The sequence below is a fragment of the Syngnathoides biaculeatus genome, chromosome 7 (assembly GCF_019802595.1).
Source record: "Syngnathoides biaculeatus isolate LvHL_M chromosome 7, ASM1980259v1, whole genome shotgun sequence".
NCBI lineage: Eukaryota > Metazoa > Chordata > Actinopteri > Syngnathiformes > Syngnathidae > Syngnathoides > Syngnathoides biaculeatus.
Window position 1 is genome coordinate 19,819,740 of NC_084646.1, and position 19,908 is coordinate 19,839,647.

The 19,908-nt window shown below is 41.3% G+C and overlaps 1 protein-coding gene and 1 long non-coding RNA gene across 3 annotated transcripts in view; one reads left to right on the forward strand and one right to left on the reverse strand.

Moving 5' to 3' along the window:
* Positions 1-40: 40 nt before the first annotated feature.
* LOC133503500 (uncharacterized) lies at positions 41-1,455 on the forward strand. Its single transcript, XR_009795749.1, has 3 exons — positions 41-358; positions 1,019-1,047; positions 1,143-1,455. It is a non-coding gene; the product is annotated as an uncharacterized LOC133503500 (long non-coding RNA).
* Positions 1,456-9,629: 8,174 nt separating this feature from the next.
* The window catches only part of tsc22d2 (TSC22 domain family 2), a 33,485-nt gene continuing 23,206 nt past the window's right edge, over positions 9,630-19,908 (reverse strand). The window contains exons 2-3 of one of the 2 annotated variants that reach the window (XM_061824239.1): positions 12,622-12,673; positions 9,630-11,619 (exon numbers count right to left, since the gene is read on the reverse strand). In XM_061824239.1, coding sequence (XP_061680223.1) covers positions 11,338-11,619; positions 12,622-12,673 — 334 coding nt within the window. In that variant the 3' untranslated portion in view covers positions 9,630-11,337. Of the gene's footprint in view, positions 11,620-12,621; positions 12,674-17,678; positions 18,408-19,908 lie in introns of those variants that run through there. The other variant, XM_061824241.1, reaches the window with a different exon arrangement.

A 19,908-nucleotide genomic window follows, 5' to 3' on the forward strand; every position in this document is an offset into this window, starting at 1 on the left:
CTTGTGGTGTTTACATAATTCACCCGCGGGACCTCGAGTTGGGGTGCGGGGTTCCGCACGGACTGTTTTTGTTGTTGCGCTTTTCTGTTACCCAAAAGAAATCACAACCATTGTAGACCAGATGATGGCGCCATTTGTCAACTTGGGTTTAAAACAAAGTTTGAACTCTCTCGTATGCCAAAAGAAAATAGTTCCTTTCATAATGAATTATTTTTAAACTAAATCTATGTTTTTTGGAGTACATAAATGGTACCAACCATCCATTTTCCGAGCCGCTTAAACTCACAAGGGTCGCAGGAGCGCTGAAAGCCTAACCCATCGATCTTCTACTCCCAGAACGGATTCTCCTCCAATCGCGGTGGGTTAACACAGGTTTGATTTAAAAATTATCAATCAATACTAATAATATAATCACTACAATAAAATAAATACAAGTGAATGCCGTAGGTTGTAATGGAAATAATTTCATAATAAAAATAAAGTTACAATACAATCCAATCTCTATCATGCACTGGTTCTCAAACTTAATACACCAAGCGCCGACTAAAAATACTTCCCTGCCTGTCCTAGTTTACAGTACATGACAAAAACAACGCATAGTCGTTCAGTGAACATGCTGAGCGACGATGAACCTCAGCGATGGATGATTAATTGAATGAAGAAGTATTTAAATGATTTTGTGAAAAAGAATTGAATTATTTGGCGAATGAATCTTTTGAACAGACCTTTTTAAAGAACGGATTTCAACGATTCAGGACACTCAAAAGAACTGCAGTGCCCATCCTAAAAATCAAATGCATCCAGCAGAAACAAAGTCCAAATCCAATTGGATTTTTCAAATCTTGGCAGCATGTTTTCCTGATCATATTTGTAACATTCATCTCTTGTTGTTTTTGTTACTGGCCTCTTCTTTGTTTTTGACACCCTTATGTAACCATTGCTTCGCTTCTTCTTCAGTGACAGTAAACACATTCATTAGCATATTCAACAAAGTTTCTCCTGTTTCCTGTTTCTACAGGATGATGACAGATGTTTGATCCAGTTCACGTATGTAAACTCCCCCGTGGCTGCAGTAGGGTGCATCACACGTACTGTGACTGTAAGTCTTCTTTCTCCGTAATAATTATGAGGTGTGGTTTCAGATGACTGAGTGGTGAGTAATCACTTCATACCATGCGGGCAGCCATTGAAGAAAAAGAAATGGATTACGCAAGATCCTCTCCGTGGGGCCATGTGACATTGAGATACTGCACATCACATTCCGTGTGGCTTTAATGCGATGCTTGTGATTGTCTGCTACAGTTATAAGCGGACGGAAATTTTATTATATTCGCTTGCTGGCTCGAAATGGATGAATGAAGGTATTGATTGCGTTTAGAGATGACCTATGACATAAGAGGGGTAAATTCACAGTTTCCACACTTACGCAAATAGTTTAATTATTGTGTCTTGTTTGCAAAAGCCTGAAAACATGTTTCTGACTGACAGAATAACAGCAATGATTAAAGGTCAAGTGTGATTTTTAGTATGTTATTGATGAAAAAACGGCAGCCGGTATGTACCCATGTGTTTTTTCACCACAAAACATGATTTTGACGTATATGGCTTTTTCTAACTCCCGCCATGAAAATCCTCTTGAGGGATGATGTTTTCGACAAGAAGCAAGAAGTGACGTTGGAGGCAGTAGCACGCTCAAGCGGAGTCGTTTGTTTCTATTACTTTTACCTCCGGAAAGGTAGGTCGTTGTTCCTTCGTGTTAGCCAAAATGCTGGCTTGTTGCATTGCTGGATATTGCTCAAACACTCGGGAGGATGGATTTACCCTTTATAAGTTTGCAAGAGACCCAGTAAAAAATGGATTGCACGGGTGCAGAGGACGAGAGCTTTGTGGGTGACAAATGACAGGTAGGTGTGTATACAGCTACTAAAGAAAACAATAATTTGGGGGGACCACGTAATCCGTCTCTCATAACGTAACAAAAGATCCACGTACGTATGACAGGGATGCTAAATGTGTCAATGTGCGCGTCGGACGGCTGCCGCGTCGGGCTCACCGGCAAAGGCTTCTGCGTCATGCCTCGCAGACGAGCACAGCTTCAGCCGGGTCGGCTCATACATAGTGTCAGGGAGTCTGTTGTTAGTTAGAAGTGATCCGTGTATCATCTAAATAAGGCTCGGTAGGGTAGGGTAATATTGCCCTGGGCACTTCACGTGATTGTGAGATCTTCTCTTCTTCGAAAAGAGCTTCCGTGTCTGAAGGAGCATTTTCAATGGCGAATGTCCGGGGTGACATCACGGGCAGTAGATACAGCCAACGACCACTTGGATGTCATCGAATGACGTTTCCGCAACTTTGCGCATGGATGACGCGCTCACCTCTCCTATTTATTTTTTCGTATGGACATTGAAGTGAATAATGTTACATGTATTTTTCATTTCAATATCTATTTTAGAATGTTAATAGGGATGACACTTGACCTTTAAGAAAAAGATGTAATATGTTTTATGGTTATGAATGCAAAAAAAGCTTTAAATGTTGATCCAAAGGAAGAAGTGTTGAATGAATAAATGTTCCTGCAAACCCGACTGAGCAAGCCACACCTTCACAGAGCTCATGCTGGAAGAGAAAATGGTCTTGCATCTTTCCTGTGATGTTGAATTGAAATGCAAATGGGGTTTGGCCCAGACAAGCATAGTGAGCTAGCGATTTGCACATCTTCCTCACAGTCTGTGATTCAGGGTTTAAATCTTGGCTCTGGCCTCCCTGAGTGGACTCCCCTGCAATTTATTGGCGACCAGTCCGAGAGCAGCCAACCTCTTGCCCATATTCATCAGGGATTGGGCCCAAATGGAGACCATTGCTCCAGAAAATGGATTGATGGAGGCTCCAGGCCCTGATTGATTATTTACCAAATTTGTTGAGGGTGTTGCTATATCTGCTGACCTCAAGTTACACGTCCGCTTTTTTACTTCCAAGAAGTGTGGCAAGTCTCAAATACGTGTTAAGGAGTCAGGACGAGTGTGAGCAAGTTGATGACAAAATTGTCGGGGAGGCAAAAGTTGTGCAGACGTCCGCGTGACTCACCACTTAAAATAGATGCGTCATGTCCGAACAGCATGAAAGTGGAAGATCTGTCACAATAATGCACATTTGCCTTTTGAACCGAGCAGATCAGTGCAGGTCCCAGGTTTCGTTTGATGTGTGCAGTAAAATGTGTTTCTGCATTCTGACTTTGTAGTTTGGCTGAAATTATCATGGAAAGTTTTTAAAGGGACGTTACCGATGGTGTAGTGGTACACACGCCTGACCTTTGGTGTGGGCAGCATGGGATCGATTCCCACTCAGTGATGGTGTTGATATCTGCCCTGCGACTGACTGGCGACCAGTTCTGGGTGTAGTCTGCCTTACGCCCGAAGCTGCCTGGGTCAGGGTCTGGCTTTCCTGTGACCCTTGTGAGGATAAGACGCTTGGATAATGTATGTTTGGAAGTTTTTAAAGGGAACATGTTGTGGAAAATTGACTTACCATTGCTTGTATACAAGTACTGAATTTGGGTCTCTGCAGTGGCTGCCTACACATTGAGTATTTAAGTGCCACTGACATCCCTATATACATTGTAAAGAAGATATTGTTCTAAAAATTACATATAATATTATTCACTTCAATGTCTAGACGAAAAAATAAATATGAGCGGAGAGTGTGTCATTCATGCGCAAAGTTGCTCACTCGACATCCAAGTGGTAGCCATATTGCCTGAAATGTCATCAGTAGATGTCACACTGGGACATTCGCCATTGAAAACACGAAGTGACATCTGCTATGGGAGAGGAACAACAGAGATTTTCCGATGTTTTTTCAATCCCCCTTCTGACACGGAAGCGCTTTTCGAAGAAGAGAACATCTCACAATCGAGTGAAGTGACCGGGGCAATATTCGCCTATCGTTTTGAGCCATATTTAGAGGAGATGCGGATCACTTCAAACTAACAACAGACTCCCCGACAGTATGACAGTATGTAGCGTATTCAGGCTCGAGGGATGAGCGGCCGCGATGGGCCAGGAGATGGCAAGAATGTGCACGCTTGTATGAGAAAATACTCATTCAGCCCTGAACAAGCTGGTTCACAAGACCAAAAAAAATTAGGTGACTAAATGGTAACATAATTCTTAATCCTTTAGGTTTTTATCAAATGCAAGTCAAAGATGTTACTAAAGCACCCGCAGAGTGTTTTAAATTTGAAAAAAAATGTTCTTTTAAGCAGGAACAGTGGCACCGTTATTTATGCAGTATTACCCAACACCTACCGCGTCGTCATTACTGCTGTTGTGTTCGCCAGTGGGAAAAAAACTACCTTTTAAGGCAACTTGATCACATCCATTACGTTAAAATTAGAAATAAATGGTCATCCAAATCCCATTAGAGTTCTTCGGGACTAAGCGATCATTGATCAGATTACATGAACTGCATTCTGTAAGACATTATAAACACAAAGTGATTTCACATGGAGGATTCGAGAAACCCAGAAACAGGCAAAGGTTCTTGGGAGCTGCTGTTTATTTGGGACAAGTGTACAACAGCCTGCTCTGAAGTTCCCTTGTTTTGAGAATGGCCATCAATAAAATGGGCCAACCCACCTGAGGAGGAAGCAGCTTTTTCAAATAGGTTGACACGCTGGCTGAAGTTTTGGAGAAGGCTTTTACGAGTTTACAGTTTTGCTGCAGAACAGAAATTGGTTATTAATGCTCCACTGAGATGAAATGCAAGATTTTTAGTATGATTTTAATGGGGAAAGAAGACAGCCGGAATAGACTCATCAGTTTTTTTCACCACAAAACGTGGTTTTGACGTATATGGCTTTTTGTATCTCCCGCATTGAAAATCCTCTCAAGGGATTTGTTTTGGAGCAGCAAGAAGTGATGTTTGTTTCGATTAGTTTTACCTCTGGGAAGGTAGCTCGTTGTTCCTTCATTAAAGCCAAAATGCCGGCTTGTTGCATTGCTGGATATTCCTCAAACACTCGGGAGGATCGATTTACCCTTCATAAGTTTGCAAGAAACCCAGTTCGTTGTGAAAAATGGATTGCACGGGTGCAAAGGACGAGAGCTTTGTGGGTTCCAAATGACAGGTAAGCGTGTATACAGCTATTAAAAAAAACAATAGTTTGGGGGGACCACGTAATCCGTCTCTCATAACGTAACAAAAGATCCACGTACGTATGACAGGGGTGCTAAATGTGTCAATGTGCGAGTCGGACGGCTGCCGCGTTGGGCTTGTCGGGAAAGGCTTCTGCGTCGTGCCTCGCAGACGAGCACAGCTTCAGCCGGGCTGGCTCATACATACTGTCTGGGAGTCTGTTGTTAGTTAGAAGTGATCCGCATATTATCTAAATATGGCTCGAAACAATAGGGTAATATTGCCCTGGACACTTCACTCGATTGTGAGATGTTCTCTTCTTCGAAAAGAGCTTCCGTGTCTGAAGGGGCTTTTTCAATGGCGAATGTCCGGGGTGACATCACGGACAGTAGATACAGCCAATACGGCGGCCACTTGGATGTTGAATGACCCTTCCGCAACTTTGCGCATGGATGACGCCCTCTCCTCTCCTATTTATTTTTTCGTATGGACATTGAAGTGAATAATGTTATATGTATTTTTCATTTCAATATCTATTTTATAATGTTTATAGGGATGACACTTGACCTTTAAGAAAAAAATATATAGTTATGAATGCAAAAAAGCTGTAAATGTTGTTCCAAATGAAGAAGTTTCGGCTTGGGTACCGCATCCGCCGATCACGGCTTCGGCCGGGGTGGCTCATCACGGCACCCAGCTGGATTGGCTCATCGCGGCACTGAGCCCAGCCACTTTATGGCGTTGTCGTCACTCACGCCTGAGTGTGCCATCGTCGGCGGCCATGAAGAACACGAACTGATGAACAACGCCGCCAACGCCGTCAGTGATAAACAACGGGTGACTCATTGCAGCGCTGAACCAGGCCATGATGAGCCACCCCGGGCAAAGCCGCAGTGTTGTTGTCATTCACAGCTGAGTACGCAACATACTGTCATACTGTCGGGGTGTCTGTTGTTGTCTGTTGTTAGTTAGAAGTGATCCACATATCATCTAAATATGGTTCAAAACGATAGGGTAATATTGCCCCAGTCACTTCACCCGATTGTGAGACGTTCTCTTCTTCGAAAAGAGCTTCTGTGTCAGAAGGGGGGTCAGAAAAATACAAAAATCTCCGTTGTACCTCTCCCATCGCAGGTGCCACTACGTGTTTTCAATGGTGACTGTCCCAGTGTGACATCTACTGATGACGTAGCAGGTAATGTGGCTACCACTTCGATTTCGAGTGAGACTTCCGCAACTTTGCGCGTGAATGACGCACTCTCCGCTCATATTTATTTTTTCATCTAGATATTGAAGTGCATAATGTTCCATTTATTTTTCATCTATTTTAGAATGTTTATAGGCATGTCACTGGGCCTTTAACGAGCAGTGTTGTAGTCATTCATGTATGAATGATATGTTTGGATGACTTCATTCTGGATTTTACACATGCCACAGGTATCTTTCCTTCCTTCCTGTATTGGACTGAAACCTGACACGTACTTCACCGGCCTCATAATGATGTGTCAAACACACAGCTGAAAAGCAAGTGATGACAGATAGAAGAGCTTACAAATAATTTTATTGGTTGGTTTGGAATTCACCAGTGGCAGGCACACGCAGCCCTCAGTAGAAATCTGTCATCAGTGAACTTTTTAGCCAATTCTCAAGTGAACACAAATGCTTGCAAAAATATTGCTGATGATCTGTGGTTGAATTTGTTGTTTTATAACTAAACATGTAGCTGCGTATGCTTCTTTTTACAAGACTAAATGGTAAAGTGAGGTTTTATAGTATAGTATGCATCTATTATACCATTCATTTTGAAAGGGAAGCAAATGATTTGAACAAATTTCTTGGCGTTTCACTCATCTGTGAACTACAGAAGTGAGAAACATTTTTGCCGTGACAATATTGAACTTGACAAATGTAATAATCCAAGGCTGTTTTTTATTCATGCAAAAAAAAAGAGAGATAAAGACAGATGGGACATTAAACATGTTAACAGCAATTAAAATACGTTATTGCATGGAGCCGTTTCCAGCAACACATCAAATGATCTATTATCAAATTGGATTCTGTAGAATGGGGAACTCTAGTTTTGAGTTTTACAAAGTGTCATTGTGAATGTTATTATTTATGTCCTGTGATAGACAGTAATCAGACTACTTCAGAGTAACGCAGCATGGTAAGATATAATAAATAAATAAAGACATTTCAGAATCAGAGTCACTCTTTATTTTGCCCAGTGTGTCAAAAACACACGAGGAATTTGTCTTCAGTAGTTCAAGAGTTGATCCAGATGCAGGTACTGTAATACTATTTGTGCCATAACCCCTCCGATGATCACATTTTAATTCACTTAATACCTACAGACAGGCAAAGATTTAAATGGATGAAGCCGCAGGTGAAAGCGGTGAAAAAGTGGCACAATGAAGCAAAAATAGAACTTAAGACTGGGGTGTTTTTGAAAATTCAGCTGGCAGCCTGGATGAATACACGGAGACTGTTACATCTTATATCCGTTTCTGTGAAGAGGTGTGTGTACCAACAAAGTCATTTCGCACATTCAATAACAACAAGCCGTGGTTCTCTGCAAAGTTTAAGCAACTTCGCCAGGCTGAAGATGTTGCATATCTTAGTGGAGACGGGGCCCTGTACTATTGCACTCCAGTTAATGCTTATTTGGGGGATCTGGGACGAAACCGGAGTGCCCGGAGAAAACATGCAAACTCCACCCAGGCGGGGCTGGGATTTGAACCCCAGTCTTCAGAACTGTGAGGTCAATGCTCCAACAAGTTGCTCCACCGTGCTGCCCATTGTGACCATTAAATAGCGCAAATGTTGCAACAACATCTGCAACTTACTGCAAGGTGTTTTTCTGAAGTTACAGAACTCGTGACCATGACGTCACAGTTTGCAGGGCGCCATATTGCCGGTCAAACCTAGCTGCTCTGCACTGCGTGAGCCGTTGAACCACAGCAGATTTTTCAAATTGCCCGAGACCTGTTGTCCTGTTGGTTGTCACAACAGACGAGACAGATATTCAAAGAGATCATTCTATGGAATAACAGCTGAAAAGACCAGAAAATATCAATGGATTTCGGCAATTAAACAAGATGGACAGTGCCCACCCAAAATACATACACGCCTGTGTAGCGATCGCTTCATTTCAGGTAGGAATGATTCTTCTCAATCTTAAATTACCAAGAAGTATTTATAATGCCATACTGGCTCATTTGAGAACAATGTGTATTTAAAAAAAGAAAATAAACCATCTGTAGCAGCAGAGATGTTTACAGAGGTTAACGTGTGCTCACAATTGCTTCCGTGTACATTCTCTGGAGATGACTGTCCTCTTTTTTTTTTTTTCAATCATAGTTAATGAATGAAAGTTTGTGTAAAACCAAAAGGTCATTTATTTAAATATTGATACTCGTATTGAATACCCTCGGAAAAGATCGATGGATTTCGGCAAAGGTTAACGTGTGGCCGAATACGCTTCCGCGTTCATGAGCCGTCTCCCCGTCACTATGTGGGATTATTACTGTATTCCTGATTGAGAACAGATCCAGCAACTAAGTATTTGTACGTGTCCAGACTTGTATATTCTTTCAAACTTTTCTGTGTAAATTTTGATTTATTCACCAGATCCATGTGTAGATCCAGTTGTCCAAGACAAGGAGAAGCGGGTTAACAGTCCAATTTCTAATCGGTGAAAACGTCAACTTCAGCATTAAATTTGGGTCCTCTATGCCAAGTGTCTCTAATTTTTCCACATACCTTCGTTTATTATCACCTTCTAAATGTCTAACGGTATCAGACAAAACTCTGGGTGTCGTGCTATAAGACATTTTTGTTTTGTCAACGGACTTACCATTGAACAGTGCTTTGTTTGACGGGCAATATGCCAATGTAAACAAAGGTCACGTGATTTTATGACGTAGGTGCACGAGCTCTATAAATAGGCTGAAATATCCAAGTTTAGGTCATGACAGAACTATGCTACATGTTAAAATCCATGTTCAGGTAATGACAGAGCTATGCTACATGTAAAAGCTATTTTTGTAGTCTATAACGTAAACATGAGTCATGCGCAGCAGTCGCGACAAGTTTTGATTGGCCCGCGAAACCCAATAGTAGAATTTGTTTGCTGACATTACTTTCTTGTCTTGATTGGTGAACCAAAGTCAGTGTGGCAATCACAATGGATTAAAGCAACAGCACAGAGAAATAAAAAATAAGTGTAAAAAGAGATTGCGCACACATGCAAATATTGATAAATGAAAGTAGCGAGCGATACGTAGATTACTGTAACTAAGTAAAACTGCCTTTTCTTAAATACTTGAGTAAAGTTGAAAACCATGCTTCCTTAAAACTGCTCAAGTTCAATTGATTCCAAAATGTTACTTGAGTAAATGTAACAGTAAATGTACCGCATTCCTACAAAACCTCTGGTTATTTTGCTGATCTAATGAAATGTAATGTGCGATTGGGTGACTAAAGACAAGCATGTGTTCTTAATAAAACGGAAATTTATTGTCTGAAAACAAACTGTCTGAACAGCACATTACAAGGGCATCGTTAAGATTTTTATTCAAGGCTCAGTGATCACTTCCGTACAGTACACTTGGTATGTACAGGGTATCTCCTTCAAATTAAACACACACACACAAAAAAAAAAAAAAAAGAGTTCAGTTTAAAAAAAAAAAAAAAAAAAAAAACAGTCCATCTTCTAGCAAGATAACTCATTATACAATCACCAATTATTTTGGTTTGGTTCTAAGCCACATAGACCGCATCAGAATCACCTGACGACAGCAGGTGACACAGAGGAGGCACAACAGACAAGACAGAACACGAACATCCCAATTCGTCGATTCTCTCTCATGACTGAATGAGTTCCAGCTTAAGGTTGAGAAATGTTGCGGTTTGGATTTTGGAGATTGTTGCATGTGTTGGAACGCTACAATGAAAATCTGAATGCTGAATTTGCGAAAAAAAAAAAAAAATTAAAATCTGTTATGTAACAAAAATGGCTCCTTTTCTTAACCCCTGCTGGACTTGTTCCCTTTCACTTGAGTCACAAAAACGTATACGCACGCACGCACACACACGTTGACAGAGAAAACCGAGTGCTAGATTAAAAACATGACTTTATGAAAGTGGTTTGATTATACGGTCATGCAAAAGAGTCGAAAAATAAAGGGGGAAAGTGTGCGTTAAAAATCATAATAAAGGGGTGAGAACAGGGAAAAAAAAAAAAAAGACTTACACAGCTTTGCGTCTTTGGTTATGAAGTAGGTCCAACAAATTCACAGCTTTTCATCCCCCAACCAAGACCGTAATCTTTTTGTTTGTTTTTTTTACCCATTTAAACAAAGAACATCGAAAGAATTAAGTTTGCTTTACCAAAACCTCCCAGCACATATGCCTTGTCTTGTCAGGTTCTCTGCTGTACTGTACATACCTTGTTCAATCTTAATACTTTACAAAATATACATTCAACCTGGATTTCACAACTCGTAAATTCTGCTTTAGTGTTTTCTTCCAATTGTCTACTCTACTTACTGACGCTTGTTCGTGAAAGAATACCAAAAAAACCTGACGGACTCTAAAAAGACTAGTCGTTGTGTCTTTTGTGACATTGTTTGTGACGTTATGAAAATAGCAGCCCTGTAATAAATAAATCCAAATACTAAAAGTGAATTAATGATGTTGAAAATAGTACATGTCAAAGGACGGTGGTTCTGAGAAAACAACAACAAAAACTAATGAGCTTTTTGTTGCAGCATATCATGAAGGAGGCACTGGACTTGCTCCGCCGGACTCCTACGCTGATGACTCCTCCCTTCGTCACTTCCGACCTCTGTGAGCGATGTGGCATGTGGAAGCTTAGAGGCCGTGCTGGACATTGCGAGAGCTCCATTTGCCGCTGGGGCTTTCCGACATGTAACGTGCTGCCCGTTTCAACCACTTGTTGCCCATGTGCGGTGTTATGGCATGCTCCTTCTGCCTTGCCCTGCCATCTACTTCAGCCAGTAGGCACAATAAGACTTTTTAAGGGGTGATGACAGCTCTCTTATAAGATGATGTCACTATTTTCCTTAAATGGAGCATGTTAAACGCAGCGCTGCAGGGACGGTCTACTTTTGTCTCTGATCAAGAGAGGTGTGGAATTGAGCGTGTGGATCAGTCAATGCGCTTGGGTGCCTGGGAGGGGGGTCACGCCGAGGTGATGTTGGGCTGGTGGGGGACGCTCTGACTGACCTCATGTTGTGTTAAGGGGGCGCTGTTTGTAACAGCTGAGTGTTGTTGTTGCTGTTGCAGAGGTGACGTGCTGCCGTGGTTGGAAAGGTGGTTGAGCTGATCTGAGTTGGCCAACGACTTGAGCACGGCGTTTTCGCGCTCCAGCATGGAGTTCCGCTCATACAGCTCCTTGATCTGCTCCTTCAGCACTTCCACCTCCTCGCGCACAGCGTACATGAGGTGACTTTTCACCAAATCCTGAACAAAAAGAGATAATTATCGTTATTATTCATATCACCTAAGCAGGGTACATACACAGCAGTACGAAATTTTGCTTGGTGTTCCGTGCCAAAATGTGAGTTACAATTGAGCATCAGATACATTGCTGCACAAGTGAGGAGGGGGGGGGGAGCAAAACAATTAATCAATAATCAAGGTTTAGGCAATACTATTTCTGCCGTGGTCAAGACCAATTGATTCCTGGGAGGGGATCACCTATCCTGGCGACACTTTGTTAAGACATCCTTATGAAAACAGGACAGTCCCTGTTTTTACCAAAGTTAATTTAGAGAAGCTGCGTACACACAAAGTATAAAACCATGCCAAAAGTGAGCATTTCTTTCTGTTTCAGTGCAAGTCAGCCAAGGGAGGATTATCGGATTGCTTTAAGAATACCGTGAAGGTTTAAGTGTTGTGGGTTTTCTTAAGAATGATTTTTTCCTGCTGGATTTACTGGGAAAACAGCCAGGGCAGAAAGTTGTAAATTTAAAACCTGTTCAATACTTTCAATAAGATATTATTTTGGGCATGTTTGTGACATAACACATAGCCAATTAAGAAGAGACCTGAAGCTCGTGATTCTGGATGTTATAGAGAAACGACTGGTTGTGTTGAGTTTGGATAACTGGTCTCTCGAGTTATATGGCACAATAATAATGAAAACAATAATTTCCAACTGTGACGTAACAACCAAATAAGAGAGCCTAGCTTCATCTATTTCTTCTATGACTAATTTATTCTTCTTAGTATTTTCCCTGTGGTACAATGCTGCATCCCAGGTCAAATTTGATACTAAGACAGACATCTGTTTTAGGGCAAGAGACTCACGATTGTCGGTGTCAATATCATTATAGTCTACATAATATTAGAGTTGCATGCAAGCACCTTGTAATTTGTTCCTCTCATTTAAAAACAAATGCTAAAATTCAGAACAAGTGTACCCAACTTGCAAGGTTGTGTGTGTGTGAGGGGCTAACTCACCATGGCCTGCTCGATCTTGTTGTCAATGGCAACGACGCTGGCACCGGAAGCACTGTGGAAAGAAAAAAAACATGAAAACCAAACAACTTATTACATGCTTTGCATCGGTATATCACTTCCTTCAACCAGCGCTCAGCCAGATTTTCGTGACACAAAGTGTGACACAGAGTGACACAAAATGAATTGATTGAGGGTTTTGCTAGGAGTCAAAAAAGCAAGCTAAATAATGACATGGAAATAGTTGTGTCATGTAAAACCCCAATGCCCGGTCCGTGGACAAGTACCGGTTTGTGAGGCATTTGTTACTGGACCGCATAGAAATGATGACTAATTTACATAATTTCCAGTCTGTTGGGTTCTGGACGTAAAGTGTGCTTTATTTTGAAAATTGAGCAAATTTTCTCTGCTGCAATAGCTTCATGTTGCATTGACACATCAAGACTCCACAGAACACTTTTGTTTCCACTCCCACCCAACTCACTCACGGTGGCAGCTAAGCTCAAAGAACGAGTAGTTTCATAAACTGATTCAGTTAATTACATTTACTGAAAAGATTGGTTCTTTTAACGAAACAAACAGACTGCACTTCTGGGTTACGTGACACGTTACTAAAAGTAAGTCTGCAAACTAGCAAAAATAAGTAAAAAAATGAATCTTTGGAGAGTGTCTTTTCAAAAGGAAAAACGTCACCTGAGGAGCCAGAAGACGACCCTATAGCTTAAAGAAAAACAAAGTTTCCTTTAATAGAAACGATCATGACTACTACTTAAATACACCACACTAAATCTCCTCTGCATAATATTCTCTGATGACAAGCAAGCAAAACCAAGACCAACCATCCTGGACTAAAAGACAAACAACTGAAGGTTTTGAAATAAAGAGAGATCAACTGAATAACTGCTGCTGACATTTCCAACATCCAATCTTAAGCAGGCTTTTCTGTAGGGAGAGTGACAGTGTAATAAACACAAAGACAAAACTAACTACAGCGCATACTGGACATAAGAAGTGTATACACACGCCCACACACGCACATACTTGCCGATACACACACGCCATACCTTGACAGCTGGTTTGTGAAGGGAAAAAAATTCTTACTTTAAACCAGTCCGCAATGAAAACAAGGTTGCCCCCCCCCTTTTTTTTTTAAGATGTACATGTAAAAAAAAAACGTACATGCCTGGCTGGCCAGAAGTAATTAACATTTGTGGAACAATTATATCAAGTTTAGTTCCATCAAAGTTTCAGTCAACTCAAACATGAAGTCACACACAAAACTAATCTATTTATACAAGATCATGTAACTAGAGTTGCCCTTCTCATGGGCTCACCACCTGTGGGTTGGGCCATACGGGTCGAGTGTAATGTGAGCCTTTGTCATCGATTCTGTTTATAACTTTTGAACAAAATCTTGAGGCGCAGCCAAGGCATAGAGGAGGTCCAGTTTGGTGACCTCAGTATGGAATCTATGCTTTTTGCAGATGATGTGGTTCTGTTGGCTTTATCAAACCATGATCTCCAATACACACTGTAATGACTCGCAGCCGAGTGTGAAGCGGCTGGGATGAGAATCGCCACCTCCAAATCTGAGACCAAGGTCCTCAGTCGGAAAAGGGTGGGTTGCTCTCTCCGGGTCGGGGATGAGATCCTGCTGCAAGTGGAGGAGTTCAAGTATCTTGGGGTCTTGTTCACGAGTGACGGAAGAATGGAGTGATGCAGACTTTGTACCTGTCCATTGTGGTGAAAAGGGAGCTAAGTCATAAGGCGAAGCTCAATTTACCAGTTGAGTCACGTTCCTACACTCACCTATAGTCACGAGCTGTGGGTCGTGACTGAAAGAACAAGTAGTCAACAGCCAATGGCAAGGAATAAAAACCCAAAAGTATTGCCACATATTAAAGGATGAATAAAATGAAAAATTTCAGAGCCCAGGTTAACTAATTTAATTATCACAGATATTTGAGTCCATTCAACCATTTAATTGCTGTTGCACTTGTTCTCAATTAGGGTCGCAAGTGCCTATCTCAGCTGGCTTTGAGTGAGAGGCAGGGTTCACCCTTGGCTGGTTGACAGCCAATTGCAAGGTACTTGGGGAATTTTACATTTCCATATATGGACAATTTTGCCTTTAATGGACCTTTAGAATTTTTTTCTGTGTAAATTTCCCATCAAATTTCCGTTATAAACACGCAGAAGAAATCCATGAGGTTGGAAAAGGACGAAGCCTTTTAAAACCTTAACTCCCAACCATTGTCGTGTGAAAGCTTGTCAAGTGTGCACTGGGGAAAAAAAAATCCAATTTAATTTAATTACTCAGAAATGTATTTACGTCAAAGACTATCTTTATCCATCAATGGAAGTGATGGCAGATGGGATAATTAAAGTTTTACTAGATTCCAAAAGGTACAATTAACCTCTGTATCGACCTGCAGCTGTTCATAAACAGAATCATCTGTCACTTAGTTCAATTCCGCAAGCATATTAGCTTTGTGTTAAATAAACAGGCCCAATTTCGGACTATGCAGATTTACAATACAGTTGAGACAGGCTCATCATTATTTCAAAACACTGTATATACTTTTTTTGACATCTTTATTCTGTGTTCTGACAAGTGATATCTAATGTTAAATATTCTTTTGTCCCACTGGGATACTCGAGCACTGATTGGTGACAATGGTGCTGTGAAATTATTATCGGTTCCTCAGGAAATCCCCACATTTCAATTAATTCAACGAGATGGCTCAAGATCCATAATGAACCACAGTATCCACGTTTTGTGACAGTTTGTTTGCTCACGTGCTGTAAGAGTTAAATGTAAAATATTGTATGTGTCATACTCTCAAAGGTTGGGAATCATTGCAGTATAAGACAAAGTTGCCACTAACTAGTTGTGAGACATGGCACAAGAGTCATTCAAATGACAACTACGGTTGGTTATTTACTAAATTAAAATTTGAGTGCTGGAATGTGAGCATTGCTCAACATCGTCAACAACACGCGGTATGCTGGAGCTCACATCGAGCGCGTTACACGACCATAGCACGTAACACACGTAGACGACCCACACGCGCGTGCACACACGGAGCTTCGGGTTATACCGAGCGCGGCACAAATGATTAAAAAAAGTCATACACATACAATACGATAAAGGAGAAAGACGTCTCAAAAAATATGTTTGTTTTTTTTTTTTTTTTTTTTTTACCTGACGCATCTCGCTCGATAGGACTTCAAGCGTCCGGAATAAGTTGAGGACCCCGGCGAGCACGATAGGCTGTAGTTCATTGTGCAGCGCATTTTAGAAGCTCTTAATGTTTCCAGCTAGCTTTCACCTACTCCCGTTTCCCGCTCAGCAGCTCCTTCGCTGTCTGCATTCAACAGCTGGTAGATTTGGGCTGTCTTAAAAAGGCAGCTCGCTTGGGCACGTCGGACGTCAACACAGGGGCGGAGTTCAGCGCGCAGCACGCCTACCGGACACCGAAACGGATTTCTTTCGGACAGGTTAGCGTTTTACTCAGCAGCTTGACAGACAGTCCACTGTGACTCCCGAGGACAATCGTGAATTTTTAGTCTTTGATCGAACGTCCCCTTTTTTGTCTCCATTCAAAAGGACAACTGTTTTATTGTCATGCCACAAACAACGTTGCTCGGGTCATGACTTACATAATTCGCTATACATTGACATAACACTGGGTTGGGTTTATTTCATTTTAAATGTAATTATAGTTGTAGCCAATTTCTAATATGTAATGACACGATGTAACAGAGTATGTAAATGTATGTGGATCTCAAATTATAAATTACTTTAGCAGTTAAACCCACAATTTGTATGAAAAAATATTTTCAGCATTGAAATGATGTAAAAATCTGCATTCTGAAGATGTGTCAATGTGTTTAATGAACCCGTATTAAAATGCATTAATCTTGGTAGGTGTTGTTAAACTCACTGAGGAAATGCAAAACATTAATATATAAAATTCAGCTTTTACTAAAGGAAATCATGTTTAGTTTTAGTTTGACATGTTCAAAGATATATATTAAATACTTTTATTACTGGGGTTAGCACTAGGTATTTAGCATTTGAAAATTGCATTGCATAATGCGCACTGTGACATCACTGAGTTATGTCATGATTATTTGTAACAGCTCTCAGTACTATGCAGTGCACCAATGTAAACTACAACCACATTAACACGCTAAATAAATATTGGAATGGAATTAAGCATATCTACAGCCTTATGTGAAAATGAGGTTATTTTTGTCAAATACACACTATGTGGAAATTGTGTCTTGGAAAATAATGTAAATGTGACAGCTGGTGCACTTTAGGTTAGTAGCAGCAGTAGTAGTGTTCGTAAATTTTAAGTGTATGCTAATAATTGTAGCAGATGAGCTCCTCTCACACTGCCTGTAAAAGCTTCCATTTTTCCGTGCCACTGTTGTATATAAACAGCACCAATAGAGAATGGGTGTAACATTGTCAACAAGGAAATTTGAACACTTACTGCATGCATGTCCTCAGTTTTAGAACATTTCCATTTTTAAATGGGAACAAAAATAAACACTTTTAGATCACTCGCACTTGACCAATTTGTTGTCTCCAAAATGCCCGTTCTGTTCTGAGTTTGTACATTTGTATGGTTTGAAAAGAAAAAGCAACCATGAGAAATGAAACATGACAAATAACATCTCATTTTTCATTTCACCTGAGGATTTTTTGTAAGACCATGTATGGAAACAGCAGGTTAAATATGTCACAATACACAGAGGTTGTGTGATTTGAGAGTCTGATAAGCGAAACACATTCCAGCCTTTTTTCTCCCCCAAACACGTGGGATGAAGAATGAAAACAACTTTGCTAGAAAATGTGTTTTGTAACACAAGCGAGTGACACACCAGTTTGATTTAAATTACTTCAGTGATTGAGGTGACAACATGGTGGGCGACTGGTTAGCAAATTTGTGTCATAGTTGAGTAGCTTTTTTTCCCTTATGCATCAGTGGATCATTTTACAGTGACATGCCGGACGACTGGTAAGCACATCTACCTAACAGTTCTGAGGACCTCGGTTCAAATCTAGCCTTGGCTGTGTGTGGAGTTTTTTATGTTCTCCCGTGCTTTTGTGGGTTTTCTCCTGCTACTCCAGTTTCCGCTCACATCTCAAAAACATGCATGGTAGGTTGACTGAAGACTGTAAATTACCCATAAGTGTGAATGTGAGTGGGACTTGTTGTTTGTGTGCACTTTGTGATTGGATGGTGACCAGTTCAGGGTGTACCCTGCCTCTCACCCAGAGTCAGCAGGGATAGGTGCCAGCACCCCCGAGACTATAGTGAGGACAAATGATAAGGAAAGTAGAGAGATGGATTGTGATTGAAATGCTTCTTGGCTAAAGGCAGACAAAATTCCCTCGTCTAATTTGTTACCATTCCGTTTCCAACAAAAACAAAGTACCCAGTACATTCTATTCAAGAGGGAAGACATGTGGTGGTTTATATAAGGACCCCTTGCTGCGCTGACCTCCACACGGGCCTGCCCTGTCGACTGCAGCGGCATCCACGCACGCATCCTCCAACGGGGACCTTCAGTACATTCCATGCGTGGACACCTCCGGCCTCAAGGCCAGTGCCTCTAGAGCCAGACATCTGTGTCAGAGCCAGCGTGATGCTGTGACACGACACGGTAAGATCCTGCACAAAGTACTTAAAGGCATCCATGGCAATTTGTCTCTACAAGCTTTTTGGTTTTGTACCAACTTTTCTGGGGATCATCTCTTTGGGACACGTGACCTGCAGGCACACAAGGTGACCACTGTAAATAGACTTCACACAAGTATGGCATGAGACAAGGACATGCCACTACATCACGACTCACCATGGCGACGCATTAATCAACAATCTATGGCACAGATGGACCAACACGCGTTCCAGTCCCAAAGCATACAAATACTCCCAGTGGGGGGAGGCAGCTGCATAAATGAGACCTCAGTCTTTGAGAGATAACGGCCCCTCCAACAGTGACCTGATTTCAAAACAATAGTGGGAGGGTGGGGACTACATCAACAGAGGAGCACGCTCGCTGATGACTCACTGTTGCTCTTTTTCCATTATCTTCAAGGTGCAGTTTCGCCTCATCACCATATGATGTCAGCAAAGTTTCCAATTATATGACTATGACTCAAAGTACGTCTTCCAATATTTATCAAAATTATTCCCATGTGCTTAAGACCAGACACATCTTCGGTTTGTTCATGAAAACTCAAACATTAACAGCTAATTACACTAATTTCCATTTTGTGATGATTAGGCCAAAGAAAATGTTGTGGTTTCGATTTCCTACATTTTAGGACTAGGTCGGTAGTTTTTTTTTTTTTTTTTTTTTTTTAAACCAAATATTTTTACTCTGTCTGGTGCCGTCAGTTTCTTGTTAATTCGGGCTCTCTCGTGCATAACAAGACCAAAATTAGTGAAGGCTTGGTCCAAAAAACATGAAACAATGTCAGAAATCGGACATGGTAAAACCTGAAAATGTAACTTGACTTGATGTGTCAGTGACCTATGACATGGGACGAGGCACTTACGCTAGCTGACGCTTGTGAACACATATACATATACTCCACACAACGATCTAGCGACAAGTGGGATGAAAAACAAGGCTTAAATACACAACATAATCAGCGTGCACAAGGAAGTGGCACAAGGCCACGCCGCCTCCCACCATGACTGCTGTCAAATACCAGACTTTATTCCGTGCTTCCACATTCTTGGGGGGCGCAGCAAGTGCACGTGTGGCCGTGGGGAACCACGCCCTTGACATTTTTATTATGTGGTTTAAAAATGTTAGCGTCGGCGGAAATTTTTAGGGTCAGTCGGGAAATCAGAACCACAAGCTTTTTTTTTGTAATGCCTTATGGTGGATGATGGGTTACTACATCTGCCTCACAGTTCTGAAAACCCGGGTTCAAATCAGACATAGCCTGTGTAGAGTTTGCATGTTCTCCCCATGTCTATTTGGGTTTTCTCGTAGGATTTAGTTTTCCTCCTACATCTCAAAAACATGCATTGCTAGGTCAATTGATGGCTCTTAATTGTCCTTAGGTGTGAATGTGAGTGCAATGGGTTGGTTGTTTACATGTACCTGGGAATTGGCTGGCGAACAATTCAGGGTGTACCCCGCCTCTCACCCAAAGACAGCTGGGATAGGCTCCAGCAAACCCGACACCCTCATGAGGATAAGTGGTAAGGAAAACTGGTGTTGATTATGTTTTAACAAAATGTAAATGAAAATGTA